The 25,066-nt window shown below is 38.7% G+C and overlaps 2 protein-coding genes across 4 annotated transcripts; one reads left to right on the forward strand and one right to left on the reverse strand.

Annotated features, from left to right (window-relative positions):
- The first annotated feature begins 48 nt into the window (after positions 1-48).
- On the forward strand, positions 49-13,921 carry MRPS22 (mitochondrial ribosomal protein S22). 2 transcript variants are annotated; one of them, XM_075158143.1, is made up of 9 exons: positions 49-205; positions 518-672; positions 1,407-1,571; positions 3,346-3,489; positions 3,956-4,039; positions 5,020-5,165; positions 6,368-6,476; positions 6,825-6,935; positions 13,679-13,921. In XM_075158143.1, the coding sequence occupies exons 1-8, from the start codon at positions 85-87 to the stop codon at positions 6,915-6,917; spliced, it is 1,017 nt and encodes a 338-aa protein (XP_075014244.1). In that variant the 5' UTR covers positions 49-84; the 3' UTR covers positions 6,918-6,935; positions 13,679-13,921. The 2 variants fall into 2 exon arrangements, 1 of the variants encoding a protein (XP_075014244.1); XR_012674824.1 differs by lacking the exon at positions 13,679-13,921 and having other exon boundaries at positions 72-205; positions 6,216-6,476.
- COPB2 (coat protein complex I subunit beta 2) lies at positions 7,524-24,830 on the reverse strand. 2 transcript variants are annotated; one of them, XM_075158142.1, is made up of 22 exons: positions 24,720-24,830; positions 22,944-23,081; positions 22,234-22,320; positions 20,312-20,438; positions 19,070-19,218; positions 17,752-17,898; positions 16,341-16,440; positions 16,059-16,201; positions 15,361-15,560; positions 14,679-14,789; positions 14,312-14,400; positions 14,125-14,231; positions 13,686-13,829; positions 12,855-12,985; positions 12,346-12,553; positions 12,001-12,111; positions 10,951-11,165; positions 10,580-10,672; positions 10,322-10,502; positions 10,112-10,180; positions 8,338-8,430; positions 7,524-7,858 (listed from the first exon to the last, which is right to left on the reverse strand). In XM_075158142.1, exons 1-22 carry the CDS (start codon positions 24,720-24,722, stop codon positions 7,763-7,765), a joined length of 2,742 nt encoding a protein of 913 aa, XP_075014243.1. In that variant the 5' UTR covers positions 24,723-24,830; the 3' UTR covers positions 7,524-7,762. The 2 variants fall into 2 exon arrangements, with proteins under 2 accessions (XP_075014243.1, XP_075014242.1); XM_075158141.1 differs by having other exon boundaries at positions 8,338-8,427; positions 24,720-24,805.
- Positions 24,831-25,066: the final 236 nt, after the last annotated feature.

The raw sequence follows: 25,066 nt of genomic DNA on the forward strand, positions 1-25,066 counted from the left end.
GAAGTGAGACTCCATTTCCCGGCGTGCCTCGAGGCGCCATCCGGCGCGCGCGTCGCCGGCGGGGCGGGGAGGGGCGTGTGTAAGATGGCGGCGCTCGGGGCGTGGGGCTCCGCGGCCGTGCCCGCGCGGCTGTCGCACGTGGCGCGGACGCTGTGGGGCTGGCGCGCGCGGCGGGGGCTGGGGCAGGACGCGAGGGCCGCGGACGGTACGTGAGAGGGGGCGGGGAGGGGACCCTCCCGCCCGGCCTTGTCTCATAGGCTGCAAGCGCCCGTTCAGCCTCCCGCGCCCTTCGTGGTGGGCGCCTGAGGTCCCCAGGGGGGCTAAGGGGGAGGGAAGCGGGACGAGGTGGGTGTGCCGGCGCGGGGGGGGCCCGGAGAGGGCGGGAGGAGGCGTGGGGGGCTGCCGCGGGGCCCTCACGTGAGGGGAGGGGGTAGCGTGGCGGCGGCCCTCTCCTCTCCCCGCGCCGGCAGCGGCTTCCCCGCCAACCGGGATAACAGCCTGTGAAATCCCCCCGCAGAGGGAACCGCCGCCAAGCCTTCCTTTGCGGATGAAGCGGTTCAGAATCTGCTCTGCAAAATGACAGGGCTCAACCTGCAGAAGGTTTTTAGGCCCGTGAAAAAGGAGCTTAAACCGCCCAAGTACAAGCTGATGACAGAAGCTCAGCTGGAAGAGGTAAGGCTGCTCTGCTTCGTTTTGAAGTAAGTTTTGGTTTTAGCAAAAAAGTCTGTAACAGTCTATATTTCTGCTTCCTTTAATGCTGCTGTTAAAAACATTTCGGTTTCTTTCTTTTGTTTCAGGTCACTAGTGTAAATCAGTGTTTCTTCACTTTAAATAGTCAGTTTTATTTATCCGTTTTTTCTCGATTTTTATGGAATATGGAAGGAAATGGGATGCTTTTTTTCTTGAGTGACAGTTCTCTTTATTATCCCCTTTCCTTATGCTTCCTAATTGTGTTAAATGTCTTTATCTGATATTTAAATTATAGCCCTGGGAATCCTTTGACTACTTTTTTTTCCTGTTATCTGACCATGGTCCAGGATGATGAAGGGGCTTGACTTAAGCCAGTTCTTCTGTAACGACAATCACAGCTATATATAAACTGTTGATTGCAGTTTATGCTTTGGGGGAAATTTACTGTGGAGAAGTACCTGGTGTTTGCAGTAGTATATGTAGATTTTAGTTTTGGAACTTCCTCCAGCAACTTACAGTAGTGGTATGTTGTTCACATGCGATTCATCTACCTGGAGATTGAATTAGTATCTCACTTCTCAACGGCAGAAGAAAAAAAAAGACTTCTAAAATTTCTCTCTAAATGAAAATATTTGTCCCAAAATTGTATGTTAACTTTCCAATAGGATGATTTTTTTTTTTTATTGTAAAATTAAACTACTTTTTTTTTTCCCAAGGCCACAAGAAAAGCCATTGAGGAAGCGAAAGAAAAACTAATCATGCCCCCTGTTTTGAATGAACGAGAGCCAATTGATGATGTCTTAGCAGAAGACAAATTCCTTGAAGGAACTGAAACTACAAAATATGTGTTTACAGATTTAACTTACTCTATTCCACATCGTGTAAGTGACAATGTATTAATTAATTTTAAGAGCTTTTCATTCTTCATTTCAAAATAAGCTTTAGGTTTTAATAAAATGCACTTATGGCAATTTGCAAAAAGGCTGAGGAGTTGTAAATTCAGTGTGGTACAAGGCAATATGAAGACATATATTTCTAAATGTTTGCTTCTAACTGATAATGATAAATTACATTCCAGTGCTCAAAAGCAGGTGTGTGTGGGGGGAAGCTGTGGGATGGTTAGTTAATTATTTTAAAAGTAGATGCTTGTGATATGCTAGGAGTGCTGAGTTCTTCCAAACTTCTTAGAAGCTTTCTGTGGAATTGGATTACTTAGTACTGTGTATAGACCAAAGATGGTGCTACTTCTCAGTTGCAAAGACCTGGTGCAAAGCTGAGTAAATGATAAATGAATTCACGGGAAAGTTGTGAAGAAACAGTTGTCAAACAGAACTGTGGAGTATAGGGATAAAGATTTCTTTCTATAATGAAACATCTAGATTGTCTTAAGTACCGGTAGTAAGAGGCTGGTGTCGTGGTTTAATCTGGCAGGCAGCCAAATACCACGCAGCCGCTCGCTCACTCCCCCGGCCCCCCCCAGTGGGATGGGGAGAGAATCGGAAGGGTAGGAGTGAGAAAAACTCGTGGGTTGAGATAAAGACAGTTTAATAGAACAGAAGAGGGAAAATAATAATAATAATAATGATAGAATATACAAAATGAGTGATACACAATGCAATTGCTCACCACCCGCGCTGACCGATAACCAAGTAGCAATCGGCACTTCCTGGATCACGCCTGCCGTTCATATACTGAGCATGATGTCACATGGTATGGAATACCCCATTGGCCAGCTGGGCTGGCTGTCCTGATTATGTTCCCTCCCATCTTGTGCACCTAGCTCAGTCAGTAGGCACGGGAGCTGTGCTTGGACTAGGAGGGCACTTAGCAACAACTGAAAACATCGGTGTGTTATCAACATTCTCCTCCTACTAAATCCAAAACACAGCACTAGGAAGAAATTTAACCCTATTTCAGCCGAAACCAGGACAGCTGGAAAAATTCTTAACAAATAGTTATGATTCTAAGAGGTCTCCATAGTTCAAACATGCATGTAGTGATGTTCTGTGAAATGAATTGCCAAGTCTTCCATCTAGTACTCCATCTGAGAGCACTCTCCAGGAACCTGCTATTTATTCTTCTGCCTCAATGTATTGAAAACTTCCTCATCCCAACAAACTTTCCTGTCTGCCACCCTAAATCAAATATGGTTGGGAACAGATCTGAGTATATTGTTTTATTTGTTGTATTTTTTGTTTTGCGCTTCCCCTTACTTGATTCTAGCACTTACCTCTGAAACAAAGTTAAAAAAAGTACAAGATACATTCTTAATTTAGTATGTGTTACTAAATGCATAAAATCAGGCCAGGAGCAACACTAACTCCTTTCTCTGGGTATTGGTTATGCTACCTGTCAAAACTTCACAGAGCTGTAGCTTTTAGTGTAGGCACATGCACAGTTATGTCATGCAGTAAAATTAAGGTGCAAATGTAGCACTTAATTAGCAGGTAGCTAATTGGACAGAGTAGCTCTGAATAAGCCAGTCTGCTTGTATGTAGCACATAGCAACAATCAATTAGAAACTGGTATTATTAGTGTGACTTTAGGTATAGAAGGACATTGCCAAATAAGAATCTTTTTTTACAATGGTTCTGGCTATGAAGAGAGAATATTTTGGGAGATAATGCCCTTTTTTTTTTTTTTTTACCTTTTCAGGAACGTTTCATTGTAGTTAGAGAACCAAATGGTGTATTACGCAAAGCAACCTGGGAAGAACGAGACAGAATGATACAGATATTCTTCCCAAAAGAAGGGCGCAGAGTTATTCCCCCAGTGGTATTCAAGGATGAACACCTTGTGGTAAGATCTTCCTGGTTTTGAAAACTGATCTTTTTTGCTTAATTGTGCTCTGATGGTGAAACTGTGCTATTTGCACAGAGTACCTCTGAATAAGCCAGTCTGCTTGTATGTTCTAAGCAGCTTGAATTCTGTTTTGAACAAGTGATAACCAGGTTATGGCCAGGTAACTCCTGGGTAGGTGTAAATATTCTGTTGTACTAGAAACCCATATTTAATTTATGCCTTGATGAAATTGTATGAGTTTAATCTGAAAATGTGAACTGGTGTTTCGGAAACAAAAATCAAGAAACATTGTATTAATGTCATCAAGGCAGCTACTGTACTTTTATCCCTTTTTGTCTTGTGATTAAGGGGATACTCACTGTACGTGTTGCCAGAACAGAAATGTTGTGGCTGCTGTTTTGACTTTGGAGAGTTGGAATGGTGTGATACAGAATCTATTCCTGAATTTGAACTGTTGTTTTAGAGTGTGTTTCAGCAAGACCGACATGAGGATATCCTTAACAGGTGCATTGCTCAGTTTGAGCCAGATTCACCTGACTATATCAGAGTGAGTTCACTTTTCATTTTTCTAGTAAAAAAAAAAATGTATTAGTGAAGAACTGTAGGGGTTGTTTTGTAAACATAAGTATTATCTGAGGACCAAGGGTGTTGTTCATATGTGTTCTTTTTTTCCCCATATAGATTACCTGTTATGTTTGTGATGAGTTTTGGTGTTTGTTTATTTTTGTCCTTACGGAAAAGTAAAACAGGATTATGTTTAAGTAATTTTTAACAGTATAGCTGCATAAAAATAGTCTTTATATAGGTATTTTTGATATCAAACCAGAATTGATGATAACGCCCATAAGAGGCCACAAACAGAGTTATGCTACTAAAGTCATGCTAACTGCTATGTTAGGATTTGAAAGGACCAGGTAGATAACTGATGAAGTTAGATGACTGATGAAGGGCACCTGAGAGCACTGTACACAAAGTCTTATTTTTGACAAAGACCAGGTACAAAAATATACTTCTAGCTAAAATATTTAAATTTAGAAACTGTAGTTACTGGTGAATGTTAGTCTACACTTGCCTTTAAAATGTTTACTTCTCTTTAAGCTGGTAAGCTGTAATAATTTCTTAAATAACTGAGAATGTAACTTCCATTAGGCAATTTTTCAAGTACCTTTTCTTCAAAGTAGAATTTCACCTCTTTGCTCTAGCATTTTTCTCCTTAAATAATAGATAACAATTTGACAGCAGTGAAATGAAGGTTCCCTCCCCCAATTTTCAGTACATAGCTAGTATTTAGCTTTCTCTTAACATAAAGATGTCTATGCCTAAGTACTAAGAACTGAGTTATCCCAGTGTTACCCTCAATTATAAGATGTATAAAGCTTTAAGGTAGCGTGGTGCAGCCTGTGGCTTACTCCTGCACTTTAGAGGCATCTGAAAATAGATTAAAAACTCGTAAGTGGGAGGTAGAGGGGAGAAACGGCCATCAAGCTCCAGTTATGCTAATGAAACTGAAACCTTTTCTGTGTATAGGTTCATCATCGGACATATGATGACATTGAGAAACATGCCAAATATGATCTGCTCCGTTCAACAAGACACTTTGGAGGAATGGTATGGTATCTAGTAAACAGAAAGAAAACGGATGGCTTACTAATAGATATGATCCACAGAGACTTGTAAGTGGTGTTTGTCACTTTATTACTTCTGCTTATCTAAACAAACAGAAAACAACGAGTACCGTTGTTTGAAAATAAAAACAGTATTTTTGTAAGATGTATGAAAGTTTCCATCTGCATGAAATTTTAGGCTAGCTGTAACTTTTAGCTATATAGATGCTGAATGGAAGCACCAACTACAGTCCATGAAGTTGTAGGGTATTAAAGTAGGTTTCTGCAGAAATTAGCCTTTTGTAGTTGTCAGGTTTTTATTTGTTTCCCATGTAATTGTCAGTACTCCTCCAGCTCTGGGCAATGTTGATCTTAAAGGCCAACAATTTTATACTACTGAGCTCAATTTTGGCTTTTAAGATTGACATGCTCTGGGTTTTAGAGCAATTCCCAAGTAGCTTAGGAATCACTTTCATTTTAAATGGATGGATTTCTACAAGATATGCTGCTAAACTTATTCAAAACTCCCTGAAGCAAACAATATTTAATTGTTCAAAATGTCACTACACCTAGGAGAAATTTGTCCAATTAGAACTCCAAGTCACAGTGATGGTGGCATTCATTTCCTACTGTTGAAGTTAGAAACTTTCAACAGGTAGCCAGATCTTACTTTTAAACCTGAGGATATTAAGAAATACAAGGAAGTTCCACTTTTGGAATCAAATTGTTAAAGGGAAAATTCAAATATCCTGACAATTTAAATTACCAGAGTTTGGGGCATCTTTACCTGCCACCCACCCACTTCTGGCTTATGCCTACATTTACGTAAAACACCTGTTCCAGTTTTAAATTCAGCCCAGGGCTAGCTGTCACAAGATTTCTAATACTACTTCTGTAATACATTCTAGTCACTGCAGTCAGTGTCAGAAAGTTTCTCTTTGGCACGGTTTTTCCACTAAATACTTGTTATTGGGTAACTAATTGTGTTTTACACAGATATTTCAGCTTTATTACTGCTGAACAGTACATCAGGCTTAAACTGCAGTATGGATAAATTTATGTACCTTACCTGGTGCATGTTGATGTTTGCGTGCTTCTGGTCTTTCTTCTCACGAACAGGTTGCCATTGTAATAGATGATGCGATGCCCGTTTGGCTGTATATTCTAATGACTGTATACTCGGTGAAAGCACAAGTTTATGAAAGCCTGTAGTGTGCAAAGTATGCCACAAAGTACACTTTCTTGCTACAAATGGGCCTTTATTTGTTTAGGCTGGATGATGCTACAAGTTTAATTACACTGTATCATATGCTTCATCCTGAATGTCAATCAGCAAAAGAAGCTAAAGAAGGGAAACTTCAAGGAGTTGATCTGATCAAGGTATGCTTTCCTACTTTAAGGCTACTTTAACTACAAAAGAGAAAGCTATGAAACGGCAGCAGCCTATTTAGTAGTCTAAATTTGTCCTTACCTTAAGCAGCATATGTTTAACTAGAACTGTTGTGCATGCCAGGTTGGTCTTTGGGTTTTTTTTTTGGTTGTTGTTTTTTTCTTGTTTTTGTGTTGTTTTTTGTTTTTGTTTTTTGTTTTTTTTTTTTTAAAAGACTATATATATAGCTGCACCAGGATTTCAGTTGTAGCTGGCTGATCTACCACTGGAATGATGAAATCTCTTTATGCAGCTGTGCTCTTAGTTATACATTAATCTCTCTCCTGCCATGTTTGCAGGTATTTGTGAAAACTGAATCACAGAAAGAAGACTATATACAACTGGCCCTCCAGGCTTATGAAGAAGCAATGGCTACTTCTACAGCTTCATGAAATAAACCTTAGTTCGTAGTAAGTTTTAAGTCTGTTTATAAACATTCTCTGTACAGGATTCCACAATAAATACTTTAAACAACCAACTGTTCTAGAAAATTTTTTACTAAAATATGTAAGAATCGCTACAGCAGCTTGTTATTTTCAAAAGTTCTGTAAATGAACTTACAGCAGTCATCATGACTTTTGTTTTGAGGTGACAATATAGTCTGAGTTTACTTCCTTTACAGTTGCATCTTGGATTGCCTACATTGTAGGCAATTGCCTGTAAAGAATTGCCTACAATTGATTTGAATTATTGAAGTAAGTGTAGGGTCTGGACAGCTTCATTTAGGAAAGTATAATACCACACCCATCCCTTAACACATATTACTGTTCTGTTAGATCTTTTAGCTAAAAGTGTTGTCTGGAAGAGTAACTAACTGAGCTACTGATAACAGATACAAGTCAAATAGCGAAAAAGTAACCATATACCATGTGTATATGCAAAGAGAAGTCAGGTTAAATGCTTGGCTACTATGCTCCTGTTTCAAGTATTTGCAACACACACTATTCAAGCTGGGTTAAGAACAGTAGAATTACCAGCAAATGGAGAACTGACAAACAGAAAGTTTAAAAGGGTTTATTGTATTGCTTGATAAATGAAAACATTTTTTAGTACACACTGGAGCAGGCCTACATCTTGAATTTCAACATACTTTTTGTACAGTTGCTGCATCTACCCTTCTTTCTACATGTACATGGTCCACTTGCAGTAAAAAAAATCAAATTAACTTGGAGCACATAGTCCACAGAACTTCATTCCTTTGTTTGGAGTAATTGATTTAGTCATCTAAAAAGTATGTTCACTCATCTAAGATCTCTTCATCCAGATTGATATCTGTGGTATCAATATCCTCCAGATCCATATTATCTAAATCATCTTCCAAGTCCAGCAGTGTCTAGGAAAAGAGAAGACTAGATTAAGGGGATACTAATAATAAATGTTAGTCAGCTTATATGATGTATGATTCTGTGTGATGTATTTGCACATCCTGCAAAACACCAAGCTGAGGCAGCTAGGTGGAACATAAATGTTAAAATAAACTGGAGAGAGAAGCTGCTGCCTTGGTAAGCTTGGTAAGAAAGCATCTCTCAGAGTTGCAACTGCAACTGCAACTCTGCATGTTTACTGTGTTCTGACCAACTGTGTTTGGACTTCACCCTTCATTCCTTGTAAATCCACAAGGCTCTAGGAATTGATCTATGTTACTGTGTACAGTATACAACAGGAAGGGATCCATACACTGTACTGGTCCTAAGCTGCCTATTAATATAATGACATTTTCCAGTAGCTTGGTTTAATCGTTATTAGTTGAAGTCTTTAACATAGAATGAATTTAGTGCTTGTACATCCCTTCATAAAAATATATTTCAGTACCTTTTGATCTCTTGTTGGAAGTAGATCAGAATTCTGCAAAACTGTCTTCATCACTTCTTGTTTAGGAGATGGAACTGGTTCTTCAGTCTTCTTCTAGTGAAAAAGAGATTCCTTAAGTTCTTGTGAATTTAAATTCTTTCAACAAAAGCAAGTAAACAGCAGCAGACCTATAATCCCCCTCTCCCCGTGGTTCTCTGTCGAAGTTTCCCTCAGTAATTCTTGAACCACATCTTCACAGCCAGTAAGCCTTCTAGTCCTCACTCCAGTGGAGACTACTGTTTCCCCACCCAGTTTATTTAAAGCATGGATGGATGAAACTGATACAATGAAAACAACCTTCAGAAAGTATCAGTTAATGTCAAATACTGAAGTGCTGTTAGAAAGTAAGTGATTTTCAAGGGCCTCAGCAGGAAAGAGGTTAGGTTACTTGCAATTGTCACAGCAGTTTTAGCAAAGGTGGTAAATCTTTGTACTGTTGCTGGGCTTTGTTTCCATACCCTATAATGGTTTAATACTTATCCTTCTCTCTTCACCACTGCACAAGTTTTATATTAAGATAATTCATCAGTTAGTACCATTACTGAAGCAATGGTACTATTCAATTAACCATATTTAGATTAATTATATAATTATCTCCTACAAAACTTCCCATATTCAGCCTCAGCTGTAAGAGACAACTGTTGTTTAAGGACTTCTATGCAATCATTAACTGAATGCAAAGATATGCTTTTAAGATTAGTGGTCGTGTTTTCAGCTTCTAATGCAAGCTAGTTCTAATTTGTTTTAGATAACTTTTGCAATGCTATTTCTGTATCTTCTTTAACAAATGTGCACATAAGTTTGATTTTGCTTTGATGATACTCGCTTTGATACACAAGCAGCACATAGTCACTAAAGCTACTTGAAAGTAAGCTAAGTAAGCTTCTCTGAACTGTCAATGAAGTTTTGTAGTGCATCCCCTACAAGGAAAAAATACAGAGACAGAACGAAGAGTTGCGACTTTATGTTTCTCCCTCAGTTTCCACTGTAGTTCTTTTAGAAGTTTATAGCCTCAAAGAGCTGTGCCAACAGCATTGTCTTTAAGAAACTCTCACATTCCAATTTTCATGTTCAAATGTAAAAATGTATTTGACATGAGCAAGAATTAGAAGTTGTCATCTTCTGTTTAAGCTCTGAAAAGCATTTTAAGTGTTCATTTCAATTTGTATGCTTAAACCTTGTATTTAAGTCACATGTTTTCTGCATAATCTCGGACAGCTAAGGTGGTAAAAAGAAAAATCAGTTTGCGTTACTTCAGATATTGATTAGAAAGTATTTTCAAGTAATTGAGTAGGATTCCTAGTCAGTTATGGAATAGACTTATTCCATAACCATGCACACTAGCAAAGAATATAAAACATTTTTAATTGCTGTAATATGCAAGAGTTTCCAGGTTCCAACTACTGAGCTTTTAGAAAACTAGCAGCAGTATGTGCAATTGAAATTGTTTTTCTGCAGGATGAAGTCAATGGTAAGACTCTACGATTACTCACACTAAGATAAGTAACCACAGAAAAGAAATAATTTCACAGTCAAGAAGTCATTAGTAGTTACAGAAGTAGATTAAGAAAAGTCTGAGGTAAAAGAACACGGAACTCGGCCTAACTGTAAGCACTGTAGCTAATAAGAGCACCAAGTTGTCCATTATTGGTGAAATATTCTCCAGGTTAGACGTTACCGTACAATAGCAAAATTGCCTCTTTCTTGGAGTTCATCATTTAGTAGTAACACTGACCTGAGGTGCCATTACTCCAGAAGGCTCAAAGCCTTTTGCTTCTTCAAGTAAGTTTCTTTCTTCGTTTGGCTAAAAGTAGAAAAAACAAAAACACCAAAACACATGTTCATAGAATGTTTAAGTGGTTGCACTGACTTGCTTAAAGCAGAATTTACACAGCACCAAATGTTGTTCTTCTAGAGACAGTAAGAGCTCCCACTGCTTACTTACAGTGACAAGGGGGTATTCCCTGGCTGGCCGCAAGTCAGTAAGACTTTGTTTAACATATTCTTCAGCAACAAAAGCTTCCTTTAATCCAGGGAAAAGATTTTCATATTCTGTAGGATCAGCAAGGGACTCGGCAGCTTTTTGATTGACTTTAGAGAGATTCTCCCGCCACAGTTTAACAACCCTGGAGATGCAAACCATATTTGTTATACAGTGAATTTTGACAACACTATTCACGCTCTGCATACGCTTTGAAGTTACCTTGAAACTTGGCTTGGCAAATATGTCCGTGCAAGAAAAGCAGCTTCTGGGAGACGCCCAGTTTTAATCAGGAGTTCCAAACATGAATCAAGCCTAGAAGATTTTAAAATGTGATTTTAATCAGTAAGTTTAATAAAGACAGATTTTTGTATTAGATTAGCTGTTTATTCTATTACATTAAAGTGCTTTCATTTCAGATTTTAAAAGTAGCAGCCATCATAAAATAGAATCAGCTTTTCTGAAAAGGCACACGCCACAATCTTCCTCCAGGAAGTTTTAAGTTAGCTGTAGTTAACCATTTTAAGAACCTGAGGTTCTCTGCATTTCAGAAAGCAGAGCAGAATAATCTGAATCTCATGTTTGCTACTTACTTTCCCTGCAGGAAGTAGCTCATAAATGCAACATTGTTCTTGCCATCTTTTTCTGCTCCTTCAGCTAACTTATTCACCATGTTAGCATTTCCTGAAGCTGTAGCCAGGAGCAGTAGACCTCCGTAGTCTTGTGCATGGTGGAGACACTCCTGGGCTAAGCCAAACTGGCATTTACTAATGGCAAGCTCAGCAAGTTGCTTCCATTTCTGTTCTGACTAATGGTACAAAAAGGGGAGAGGGAGGGAAAGAAACAAAAACAAACAAGAAATAACCCTCACATTTTTGAACAGCATTTAAATATTTTTCAGAGCATTCCATATGAAACCATAAGTTTACTTGTGAAGGTGCTGTAACCATCACTACACTTGTCTTCCCTTTGAGATACTATGACTACTGCAGCTTCACAGCATGACACAGTCAGTGTTATATGCAGATCATTACACAGCTATACCATTACATAAAAGAAAGTTTTTCATTAAACATGGAGGGAGGAGGTAGAAATAACTTTGGAAATCTAAACAGTAGCAATCTCAAAGAAAGCTCCCAAGTTAACCTTCAGAATGTAAGAAAGACAATTGTGTCTGTAACTAAGTTAACATTCCTTATCACTAACTTAATTATTTTACAACAGGAACTTTGAGATCAATTCTCTGAATAATGGCTATGGGACAAATCACTGCCTGTCAGTCTTCCTAGTGCAGTCTAAGTTTGCCAAGGCTGGAACAAAGGCCCAGAGGCTTCAGTCCCACCATTCCTCCTCTCACTGTTCAATACTGGAGATGAAGGCTTGATTCTTCGTTCAAGTTTTGTATCCTCCAGGAGTTCCTGCAGCTTTCTGAGCAGACAACATTTTTCTGTCACCATCCCACACCTTAGATTCCTTTGCATCACAGGCAGAAGAGATTCATCGAGGAAGTTGGAGGCATTTATACAGTGTTCAGGAGCCGTACTGCATCCCCATATACTGCATCCCCTGTCTTTTCTTACAGGGCCTCTTAAGAGTCACACTAATACTCAGAATTAGTGAGAGTCACCAAAAATTATGTTTACCTCTGCTTCTACTGCAAGCTGATAGGCTATTTTTAATTCTCCAAGTTGAAGAGCAAGTTCAAAACGATGCTCTGGATCTGTAGATACTGCAAGAGCTTGTTGTTTGAAGCCCTAAAATAAAAATCTGAAAGTAAGACTGTGATCTGTCAGGTCAAACAGCATCCTAGATGTTCTTACAAAAGCCCTCTAAGCAGAAGGTTACAGTATTCTCAAATAAATATGGATGATTAACAAGAGTTTATGCTTATACAGCTAAAATGATCTGGTTTTGCTTAGCAAATTCAATTAGAAATGTGAATAAACTGATTTATTAAGTTTTTGAGAACTAAAAAGTTGTTTTCTTGCCTGTTTTTCAAGAAAATGTGCAACTCTGGTTCTCTGTTCTTTTGGAATCGTGGGAAGAACTTTATCAGCCATACTGAAATCTCTTCTCATCACAGCAGTTTGATATTCAAGCACTGAGACCAGCAAAGAGTAGCTAACAATGTTCAGCTCTTTGTCACCCAGATAAAGTCGGTTGTCCTTGGGGATATACCCCAAAAGATACATTGTCCTGAAACAAAACAAAGAATATTCATCTTGAATAGATCCACTTCCAAATAGTCTATTAAAAAGTCCAATAGTTCTTACAGTAGCAAGAATACTCACATGAAAAACTCTACTTTTACTATATAAGCACTTTCACATAACACACTCTATTCCCTCCAAGATTACATTACTGCCTCAGAACATATATTAGCATGATATGCAAGAAAAAGTAGCAATGCATGGCAAGCAGGTGACAAGGCTCACCTTGTCCTAACTTCATTGAAAGAACCTTTAATACTTGCTTACAACCTGATGCAGCAACTTACCTGTCTAAATGGGCAATAGTGACAATTTCTCCTCCAACATAGTAGTTTAGTCTGTTCACAGAACTGGTGTAAATAAAGCAGTCGCCTACCCACAAGCCTGTTTTCACAATCTCCTGAATCTCACCAAGAACCTGCAAATTAAGTTTTATTTAATTAGATACGTAAAAAGGTACTTTTAGATAGCAGTAAGACTATTGCATTTTCAAATTAAACTTAGTATTCTATACTTAAGTAAATAGTTGGGCAAGTTGCAAAAAAGTTTAGATACAGACTGAAGTTCTTAAATAATGCTTTTAGTTTTTAAAAAATGGTGTAACATATAAAATCTCTACCTTAATACTTAACTAAACCAATTACAAATCCAGGAAACAAGCACTAAACTAAGCATTAAGTAAGATAATAAAAAGAAAAATTTCACAAGGAAAGTTGTTTCTGACATTTCACAGCATGAGGTTTTTTCCACTTGTTTTCAAATCTCAGTAATATTTCAAAACTTGAGTTTAAGCAATGTAAACATACTACCTGAATGTGTGCTTTAAAAATAACCTCTATAACTCTATGAGAATAGTAAACAGATATCTGAAGAGAAACGTAGGCATCAAGGTCTGTCATACTGGGATTCAGGGATAGTCAACAGGGATAGTCTCCCCAGAGAACCCAAATAAAATGATTAACAGTGTTCCTCAGGCAGATGTATACTGTGTATACTGTATTCCAGTGTTCTGGAAACTAAAATTCAATAGGACTATGTTAAGGACTATATTTGCTATACTCTGGGAAGACTTGCTTCGATGATCTCTAATCCTATTCCATTTTTTAAACAGGAGGTACCTCAAAAGCATCTTCAATTCCATCTTCAGTGACACCTTCATGTGTTTCTTGGGCTGCTGCAACTTTTTCTGATAGGTATTTCAGAATGAAGAATGACTCTTCTGTAGCAATGCAGACAAGCTCACCCGAGTCAGACCAGAAAATCTGTATCATCAGAATCAATAATGGCACTGTTATAGAGACCCCAGGTTAAGAAAGGAGGATGTATAAATTAAGGTTAAAACATACTAACTCTAACAGAAGCTTTAGTACCTGAGAAGCCAACACACACAGGGATTTTTTTTCCCCATTCTACTATAAAGATTGAGATAAACTTAAGAAGTTATTACTTTATGATTGACAGCTTGGCTTCATTCATGAAAATCAGCAGTCTAGTCAAAAAAAAAAAAATCAGTAAACACAGACAGGTAAATACCTTCAGTCCCATCTAGAAACTTACATGTTTTGGCTGAATTTCAATTCTGCGAATCAATTCTGTGTTTTCCCAATCATAAAATGCCAAACCATTAACAGATCTGACGCCCAACAGGAAGCCACCATAGATGCCTGCAAGAAAATAAAGGTAGAAGAAACCCACATTGTGCAAAAAATGCACCAAGATATCTATTTTAAAAGCAAATACTTACCTTCTGCTCCAAAATCAGGTTTGAATGACTTCTTCTCTTTGAAATTTTTAAATATCTTTACAACACTGTTGCTCTCCCTGATTGCGTATCTAAATAGAGATTGCATTGTAAAAAAAAAAAATAAATTATTCAGCTTCTAAAGTAGCAAATTACTAAAATTGTAAGCTGCTACAAAACAACTGCATTTGATTTATCTTCGAAAATTAGCAGAGTGCTACAAATGGAAAATTTTAAAGCAGGACAGTTATTGAAAGTTCATTATCCGCACAGGTTTTAGTCTTCAGGCCAGTTTACCATTTGTACAGCCTGAAAACTAGCAGCAGCAAACTTAAGTTAATACAAAGGAAAAAAAATCTGCAACACTTACTCTGAAGAATCATGTGCCCATACGAACTCCTGCGCAGAACCAAAGCTCTTGTTTCTCAAAGCCATAGCTGTGTAGATGATGTATTCACCATCACCACACACTACTACAAAACTAGAGCAGGAGAAAGATGCATTTGTCAGACATCTGCGTTCAGTTCAACAGGCACAATCAAGTAGACAAATTATCTGAAAAGTAAAGGCCTCTAGCCCAATATAATCACTGCAAATGCAGACAGAATAAAGGAGCTTCGTATATTCAAAAAAATGTCACAGAACTGAATTTTCTTCTGCATCATGTGGCTAGCTACTTGCTATTCCCTCTTCCTTCCGGTCTCTACTGAGTGGCTCTTGTACCTTGTGTCCCTTTACCTTTTAATTTAGCTTAACTGTTAACAAAAAAACAATTCAAGAGAAGTGATAAAAGAATGTGGTCTGCTGCTATTACCTTATACATTTTGTTTGCATACTTCTTCCCCTACCTAGAATGTCTAACCTGTCTGTTTAAGCAGCTCTTACAGGTGAAGCCCATCTATTGCTCTGATTTTACAGTGCCTGGCTCTAATACACCTGTTCTCCATAGGCTGTCAGCCACCAGCACACATGCAACTCTTTCATTCAAAAAGTTTCCCAATATAAAAAAAAAAAAGAGAAATGTTTAAGTATTTTGTTCTAAAATCTATTACCGTCCATTCGGGTTGTGCTGAATTGTCTGAGGATAGATTTCACAGCTCCCCATATCCTTTACAGCCAGCGGCAATCTTTCTCCATCTTTGATTTCAGCATCCCCCATAGCTTTCAAGTTAGCCTGTTGGACTTCTGAATGTTTAGCCCAAATAATTTTTCCATTTGCATCCATGGACATGGCAGGTTCTTCACGACCAAGCTAGGAAGTGTAGCATAAGAATTTAGGAGATGGAGAAAATATATTCTTGATTTTCTTTTCAGTTGAACATATCTAGTGAAGTACCCTGGTGTGGAGAAGAATTCTGGAATCGGGAGTTTCGGATAGGACTTTGGCAATGCTATAAAACCATAAACAAAAAAGGGGGAAATGTGGAGAAGAATTAAGAGGTGGCCTAATGAGTACCAGCTGATTCAAGAACAGAAACAGGTGAAGGGAATTGTAAGCAGACATGTGATCATTGCCAGAAGGAAGATATAAGAGAGGCAACGGAGAGAGACAGGGGAGAGAGATAGTAGGGCTGCCCTGTTATGATAAAGGCTGTGCATGTATGCTGCAACACCCTGGCTCTGCCTAAAAATGCCTATTAAAATGCCAAATTTTCAGTATTTCACATATTATCACAGAATCAGAAATCAGTTGCTCTGTACACAGGATGGTGATGAATCACCGTTTCTCATTACAAATCATTAACTGTACCTTAACAATAATGCTGCCTTCATCATATCCCAAAGCCACATTATTGGATCCTCTTAAACTGGCCACACACCACACTCTCTCCATACCGTAGTTGAGGGTACTTTCCAGGCGGTAAGTGCTTGAATGCCAAATGCGCACAGTTCCTAGAGGAAAAAAGAAAGAAATACATGCCTTTTATCTCTTCTCTCAATGCGAGGGCAGGAGGTGTGTAGCCACACCACAAGAAGAGTTCTCCCATAAGTTCTTCCCCTGTCCTTTATATATCAGAAAATACAAAATTACCATCTTCTGAGCCTGTGATAATGATAGGCAATTCAGGATGGAAGCTGACACATGACACATTTTGAGCATGTCCTTCCAGTGTTTGTACACAGGTTTTATTCTGCAAAAAAAATAGTAGTCAGAAGTATAGGTACAGATAATAAACACGATGCTACATTTTAACCTTCATTTATTAAAAAAAATCTCCCCCCAAATCCAAAATTTATCTGAAAACATATTTCTCTAGATTTCTTCCAGTAACATTTATTTCCAAGATACTCAAACAGCAGCATTAGACATATTAAAAACTATGATTGTATTGGGTTAATTTCTCCTCCCCAGAAGAATTTATCTCCCTTGACATAGTTGTTTTCCTCCATTTTCTGATGGGTTTCTGCCTAGGAGAAACACTTTCTCAGAGCTACGTAGCACAACAGATTAAAGCAAGATAGAAAGCCGAGTTCACTGCAAAAAAAATCAAAGCAAAACATCTATCTGAATCTAATTACAGGTGAAGATAGATCTAATATTGTCTTTGTTAAGAATGTTCATTCACACAGTTGTGAAAGAAAAGTCTACTCTGCTTGAGACAACTGAGATTAGACTATGTAACTGATGTATACAACTGTACATGGTGGCAGAATTTCAAGCACTGTTATGTAACAGTCATTACTTCAGTGCATACTTAAATTAACAGTGCTAGCTTTAACTTCTGAGCTTGGATTTACTCTAGGGCAATATGCTTTAACAACCAGAAAGTACTATCTAACAAATTTTTTCTTGCCTTTCTGGCCCTTCATAACTTGTACAAAGGAAGAACTTATGAGCTCTAGGTTCCAGCAACAGAATTGAATCCCTGGATTCAATCTCTTTCCTACAGAGCATTCAAACAAGTCACCTCATGACCCCTGCAAACTGTCAAGTAGAAGCACATGCATGTGTGTGCATGCACACATGTGCCTGTGTAAATGTGCATAGGATGAAAAAGGAGAGAGGAAAGGGAATAAAGAAATAAAGAAAAAAAATGAATGAGAAGTGAAAGGATGGAAAGAGTTGATACAAGACCAATATTTACATTTGAACACAGAAGAGGAGCACCTTAATCCACAAAAAAAGAAGTCCAAAAGGCAGGGATGTTACAAGAAAAAACCCAAATGCTAATAATAGAAACCTTATGTCAAATTTAATTCTACAAATTAACTTGGAGGTTATTTAAATTCACAGCAGGTTTTCTCAAAAATTAACAAAATCTTTTTTTTCTTCTTAAATGAAAAATGTGTCATGAAATATTTCCCCCCCACTTCCTTCTTTCCAAGGAAAAATGAGGAAAGTCTGTTGGTGTATTCAAATCCTTTCCCTCTTTTTCTATTTCTTCACTAATGGCTTTTCTATGGCAGTCTGCACAAAAGTTTATGAAGAGTTGAACACACACCTGGTAGTCCCAGATCTTAACCAACCGGTCATCTGCACCTGAAATGAGATACGGCTTGTCTCCTCCACTGTAATAGTCAATGCAGTTTACTCCTTTCTCGTGACCTTCCAAAGTAAAGTTGGGTGAAGAAGAGCCAAGCTGCCACACCTTCCCAGAAAAAAAAAAAAAAACACCAACAAAAAACCCAACCACATGTAGCTATCCATCTTTTGCATCCAGGTCAACCTTGCCAAACAGAGTAGACATTCACATGTACTTTACAATTCCAAAGAGATAGAATATGGAATTCCAATATGGAATTCCAAAGAAGAACCCGAACAGCTGCTTATCAAACTACCAATCCTCCCCAAATAAACAGAAATAACATGCTGAGTTGCACATGCTGTACTCACACCTCAAAACAATGGAATTGGTTTCTTTCAACTTTTTTTATTTTAAGGACATAAAACCACATAAGGCACTGTTCGTAAGAATTAGTATCTGTTTATGAAATTAACTAATAGACCTAGAAAAAGCAATCAACTATCTGTGCATACACAGGTTGTCCCCGACTGCGTCCTGAATTTTATTTTTTCCAGTTACATTAAATGAATGACAAATCTCACGCTAAATGAGGACTCAATATGAATCAAGTCGAGTTGTAGATAAACTGCTATTTTCCCATGATTATCAAATCAACATTTATATGCACCTAATCTCAACATCTGAGGATGTATGAAATCAAAACTGGCTTTTTACAGCCAATATATCAATAATTAATAGGGAATGTGAGGAAGTCTCACTGCTCGGATGGCTGTAAATCTATAGTCCCTGACATTTAGTAAGTTTCACAGCAAATGAGACTCCTCAGAGTTTACCATGAGAAGGCTGAAGACACCTTTGGAAACAATTCAATAGACAAACAACCAAGAACATTAAAATAATGGGAGAAACGCCTTTACTAATTTTTTTTGAATGCACACACTTAAAGGCTTTACCCACTATTCATGTATAGTTCCAATTCTCCCGAATTACTCATTGACAGTATAACCATTACCCCTTCCCAATACTTCTGTGTAATCTAAATGGAAATGCAGCACCTAAACTTTAGAGAATCACATTTCAATGATTAGAGGTGACAGGTAATCTTGTAAATTTACCGAATTACTTAGTAGGTCCATAGTAACTCGACCAATGTTCAAGTCTTCGTTCAATAAAAATTCTATTATTGCATGTGCTTTTAAGAGTTCTGACCCATTGTCCATACAGTATTATTGGTTTGTATACTCTGATAATTACTTAATGACTAAAAAAAAAACCCAAAATACAGTTTCTCTACCTTGATTGTCCTATCCAAAGAGGCACTGGCAAACTGGTTATTGTCTTTTGGGTTTATGACAATCTGCATGACATAATGGGTGTGTCCTTCAAACACCTGAGAACAAGACCATTTTTTATCCCAATCCCAGAGTTTAATAAGCATGTCATCTGAAAAAAACAAACAAACAAACAAAAAACAAAACAAAACCCAAGCTTCAGTTAGTTTAATATATTCTGATACCTACCTTCGCAAACTACATAATCCTTAATAATTTCAAGTTAAAGGCTCACTAATCCCGTCCCCCTTGAAAGGAGGCACTGCTAATACTCAATCTATTTTTCATCTGCAAGGTAACCGGTCCTTCCTTGTAGAAGGACCACAAGTTTCTCAAAAAGATTATACAGTAACATGGTGATAAAACTTCGTTAGAAATACATCTGTCTTAAAAAGGGAGATTAAGAATTGATATTAAGGTATTGAATTATTAATCTTAAAATACTGGGCAGATGTTAAGGAATTGGACCCATGCTTTCTTCTGCAGCACTTACTCTGATGAGCACTAAGGAATAGGAAGCAGAGACAGCCTGGAAGCTGGCTTCCTAGTACCTTTATTTCAAGTGTATTAGCTTCAACAGCAAGACACAGAAATATATGGTGCTTCTGACTCACAAGGCTCTCCGCATTCTTGCAGAGCTCTGACTGCATTAGTAAGGTTTCCAGGAGTGAAAAGGACTGAGTAGCATGATGTAGATGTTCTTGAGCAATACCTGTCGGGATACTATGATCTTCCAATCCTGAGTAACATAGATCGCCTCAAATAACAGAGAGCTCAGTAGCATTTTGGGAAAAAAGATGAAATTTATCTGTTGCTTCAAGTCAGATTGCTAGCTGAAAACATAATCCAAACCATTATGTAATTTTTTTTTTTTAAAACCAGAACTTTAGTGTGGCAAACTCTCAAATAACAGCTAATTAGCACATATATGAACCTCTCCTCTTGCATATATTAAGGTTCTTCAGTCTTCTCTGACAAAAGCATAAAATATTATAAATTGCAAGTACAGTTGATATTCCATTAAAAAAACATGAATGCATCTGCAAAGAAATAACATGAAATGACAACTGCCATGTTGGCTACTTGCTCAAGGATACCAGTTTCAGCAGAAAAAGGAAAAAAACATGCAATCCCTCAGTAGACAGAAAACAGAAGCCTAAAAATAGCTGGTTAATAAATATAAAAATATATCAAAGAACTCTTACCGCTGCTTGTCAGTATGAAAGGCTGTGTGGGATGCACAGCAATACAACGAATGTAATCTGAATGTGCTTCAAACATGTGAACTCTTTCCAAGGTGTTATAATTAAAAACTCTAATTTGCATGTCATCCTATGAAAGGGAAGAAAAGCCACCATTAAAATAAGACTCTCTGTGTAATACACCTTATATTCAATGCAGGGTAGCTAGAAAAAAAAAAACATTCCACCATTGAAGAGCCTCTAACAACAAGATGTTTAAGAAAATGTATTTTTTGTAGGTTGCTAATGATACAAAGTATACTTTGACTCAGAAGTCTATAAATTACCCAATCCTATTCCAAGGCACTTATGAAATGGAAAAAACTTCAACTAAAATTTCATTTTTAAAAGATGTATTTGAAATAGTCTTTTGATTTAAAATTAAGGAAACTGCAAAAATGCTTTTAAAATTATTAATGCTTTATATGAAAATGAAAAGCAAGCTTCTCCAACATAAAATTTACAATGATGTTAATACTGCGGGGCCAGGAGGAAAGAAGTTGCAGCTCTAAGTGAAGTGGAAAGGTGATTTCAACTTTATTTTTTAAAATTAAGATTTTTTTTTGGGGGGGGGGGGGGGGAGGAAGGGGGGAAACATTTTCATTTCAGATACAGTATTATTAAAAGCAGTATTCCCAAACCTTTTAAAAAAAAAATTTTTAAGAACTATCTGACAAGGAATAAAACATCAGGTAAAGCTTTCAGAAGTGACCATGACTTACAAGGCCATCAGAGTAAGTGAACTTAGTGATAAACTCTACACTACGTGTTTTATCCAAAGCATTTACTTTTCCACGCTGTCTTTTCCTCTTTCACACACATGCCTGTTTAAGCAGCAACACCTACAGAAAACACTCTTCAGAATGGCAGAAAAGGACAAGCGTATTCTTCTGAGACCAGCCTATCAGCATAATGAACATGGAACACGCAGAATAAGCAATGACTAATGTCACATTTTATAGTCACTGACTAAGACTTGGCCCTGTTGCTGAAAGCAGCTGTCTTGCCCTTTCCTCACCATTTCTTGCTACTGCATTGCAGCCTCCCTTGGGAAAGCGAGGACAAATACAGCTGCACACTGAATCAGATCAAGAAACTAATCCAGGTGAAAGTAAGTTGACAAAAATAAAAATGGAGACTAACTTTCATCAGTTATTAATCCAGCTCCCATGCAGCTGTTTGAACTCTTGTGTTGCCAAAGAGGCAGTGTCGTACTTCTTGGGAGACAGTGCTAACTTATGCACACTTGAAGTGACTGGGTCATGGCAGCGTAAGACAATGAAATGACAAGAAACTTTTTACTCTGTCTATAGGGCAGAAGACTAGGGGGAAAAAAAAAAAAGAGACAAAAGATTTTAGGCATTACCCCAACTTAGACAAAAACCATTCATTCCATCAAGAAAAATGTGTTACCAAGACTAGAATAAAACTATTCCTCTCAAAGTAGACTCATTGAATAAAAGCAGAATATTTTTCTAGAGGTGAGTAAAACTCTAAAAATTTATTTTTAATACAACTAAGAATAAAAGTAGAAAGTAACTTCTAAGTCATCTTATGTAGGATAGTCAATAGTTTCATCTTAGTTAAAGTAGCACTACTAATATTTAGTCATAATTGGGTGCTGAGTGTGTTCCAGTTGACACTAGATCTACCTTGCACATGCAGAATTAGCCACCATATTAGGTTGCTCTCCTTTGAAATGAAAAGTTTATGTTTCTAAGCTTACTTAAAGGAGAAAGTTTCTGGGAAAATGTAGTGAAGTATTCCTCTCTCTTCTACAAATTCGTATAAAATCAGATTATTATGCAATGTACAAAGGAACGGCATGAAAACAAATTAGAGAAAGTACTACTGCATATGGAAATCACAAGACGACGATAACTTACAGCTCCTGTAACAACCCAGTTCTTTCTGGCCACAAATTTGGCAGCTCTCACTGGCAGGTCACACACTTCAAAAGTCTTCACCAGAGTCTAAAAATAAAAATAATATGTTTACAACATTGGAGAAAATAGCAGTTTTGAAATCAGCTCGTTATCTTTTCTTAACAGTGTCCAGTATGTTGCCTTTGGCAACTCTCCAAGAATCCCACAACACTATATGCACAAATTTTAAAAGGAACATACCTGTCCAAGAAGGGAGACACTTGCCTGTTCTGTTCTTTTAACATCACCTTTATATTCTCCCTTTGTTCTTAACCCAACCCCACCTCTGAATATTTTTGGAGCTGCTGCCCAATTTCAACTATACTAGACAGGTAGAGGTCTAACAGTTCCTACAACCTTCACAAATACAAATGGCAGGTACAAGACAGAGGCATCTAATCTTTCAGAAGGAAAGGCATTAGTTTGCATGGAATCCACAAAGGAGATAATTCTTGAAAAATAAATTTATAGGAAATGAAACATCATTAAAGTCACAGCTAAAGATATTCCTTGTCTATTATTATAGTTACTTGTGTAATAAGACAGAGGAGAGTACAGTCAATTAGTGGCAATGATTTGAGATTCTTCTTGTGTATCTACTATTGAAAAATAGAATTTATACATCTGTCAGTTATGAAGATTTCATAATAAAGGAAAACCAAAATCATCACCTGTGTTTCATGGTTCCAAACACAGACACTGCCATTGTAAAGGCTAGCCAACATCCATGGTTCTGTGGGATGCAAGTCTACACTCTTCACCCGGTCAGACCGAGCTGTCAGTTTCCGTTTTATATCAAGTCGGAGAGGCTAGAGAGGAAAAGAATTGAGAATACCAAATTAGTCAGCATAAAAATGGCACAGAAATATGATGCAAGAAGGAAAGCTGAAGTTAAACCTTAAAATAAAAGGAGTCAATCCTGCTTTTCAGGCAGGCAGAAGACTACTAGTCTTTTCTATCCATCTGCTTATTTGTTTTTGTAGGGGTTTCTAGAAACATCACATCCCCACCAATGGCAATGGGTCCATTTAATTTACTTTTGTGAAATTCAGAATTTTTTCATACTGTAAAAAGTATCTCCAGCACAGTCAAAAAAAAGATGCACTGCACATCTTCCTGGTGTCCCTGAACTACTAAAGCAAAGCAAAGAGAATTTGCTTCTAATACAAGTGATAGAAAAATGAATCTTCCTGCCACTTCACCTGAAAAACCAGGTGGAAAAGCCAGTTATCACAATGGAACACCACAACATTTGCCCATTATAAATTTATTTCTGTTCACAATTCCAACATGAAGTTTTAGAATGGAACGCTATGTTGTAAAAACTAGGGGGAGGGAAAAGTTTAAGTCTTTCCCTTATAAAGAAGGCTTTGACCTTCCACTTTCATCACTGGCAATGTAAAGCCAGAGTATTTAAAAGGCATGAAGTATAGCAAAGTGATTTTCTAAAATATTTGAGGCATTATAAATTCATTTAGACACTCAAAGGCTGTTGAGCTCACTTAATGCTGCTGACATTTTATCTCAGAGAACTTAATGGGTATATCTGATCAAAGAATGCTGCGTGTGTTTAGTAGCAGAATTAATAAAACCTGCAGTTACATGTTAGACATTGCAAGGAGAAAAAGATACCTAGCTATCGTTGTAGTACCTGTAACTTACGGACATGACATCTGACAGCAGAGAATGAACTTGTGGTTTATTTCTCCTGCCATAAATACTAGAAAAGTAGGCAAGATAATTGCATGTGATTCTGTGCTTACCCTTGGAACTGCTCTTTGCTGCTACTAAGGACCAGGCTATGGCTGATCTACGAGGTTAACTGCAACATATACTCAAAGCACTCAGACATCTGTTAGGTCTGTTTGATGAATACCACACTGGTATTCATCCCAAGGGATCTGCTCTGCGACTTCAAGCATAATGATGCTAGGGGACTTTCAAGTGCTTTCTTCTTACTAAGTTATTTAACTTAAATCACAGAATAACACTACGACTTCTTCAGGTAGCACAGGAACAGGGAAGCCCGGGTCAAACAGAGCAAGAAGACCCTGCCCAGACATCCCTGGCTTGCCCTGCCCAGAGCCAAACTCAGCTCCCTCAGGCAGGGCCAGCGGTGTGCGGAAGGGCCCCGCGACGTCCAGGCCTAGCCCCTGGCTCGTCCTGGCGGGGCGGCTGCCCAGGCCCTCACCCCTGCGAGGCCTCTTGCTCTTCACCTCGCGTCCAATCGCGCTGTTCCGCTGGAGGCGCGGGGGCAGCCGGACAGAGCAGCAGCTGCGCCGTGCAAGGCCGGGCTACCTCACTGAGGCCACCTAAAAACAGCCCAGGATTGATTCTTCAAGCCTCCCGCAGCGGGGCCTTGGCGCAGCGCGCTCGGCCAGCCCCGCTGCAGCCCCCAACCTTCCCCTGGCACCGGGCCTCGCTCGCGGAGCGGCCCCCGGACTCACCATGGCCCCGCGTCGCCCCGCGGCAGCGCTGACGGCTGAGGTGTCGCTGCGCCCCGGGCAGGCTCCGACCCTCCGACGTGGAGCTTCCGGCACCGCCGCTCTCGCGAGAAGGGCGCCGGGAAGTCCCGGGCCTCACGAGAGCGGCGGTGCCGGGATATGTAGTCGACAGCGCCTCGGCTGCCCGCCGCGGGGCAGGCTGGGAGTTGTAGTTGCCGCGCGCGGGAGCGCGCGCCCCGTCACCTCAGGGCGGCTGCAACGGCCGGTGCGGTGCGCGTGGCGGCAGCTGCAGTGAGCCCCGCACTGTCCCAGCCACAATCCTTTGTGCGACCCTGGGCCTCTCAGTTAGG

Source organism: Calonectris borealis, chromosome 9, assembly GCF_964195595.1.
Source record: "Calonectris borealis chromosome 9, bCalBor7.hap1.2, whole genome shotgun sequence".
NCBI lineage: Eukaryota > Metazoa > Chordata > Aves > Procellariiformes > Procellariidae > Calonectris > Calonectris borealis.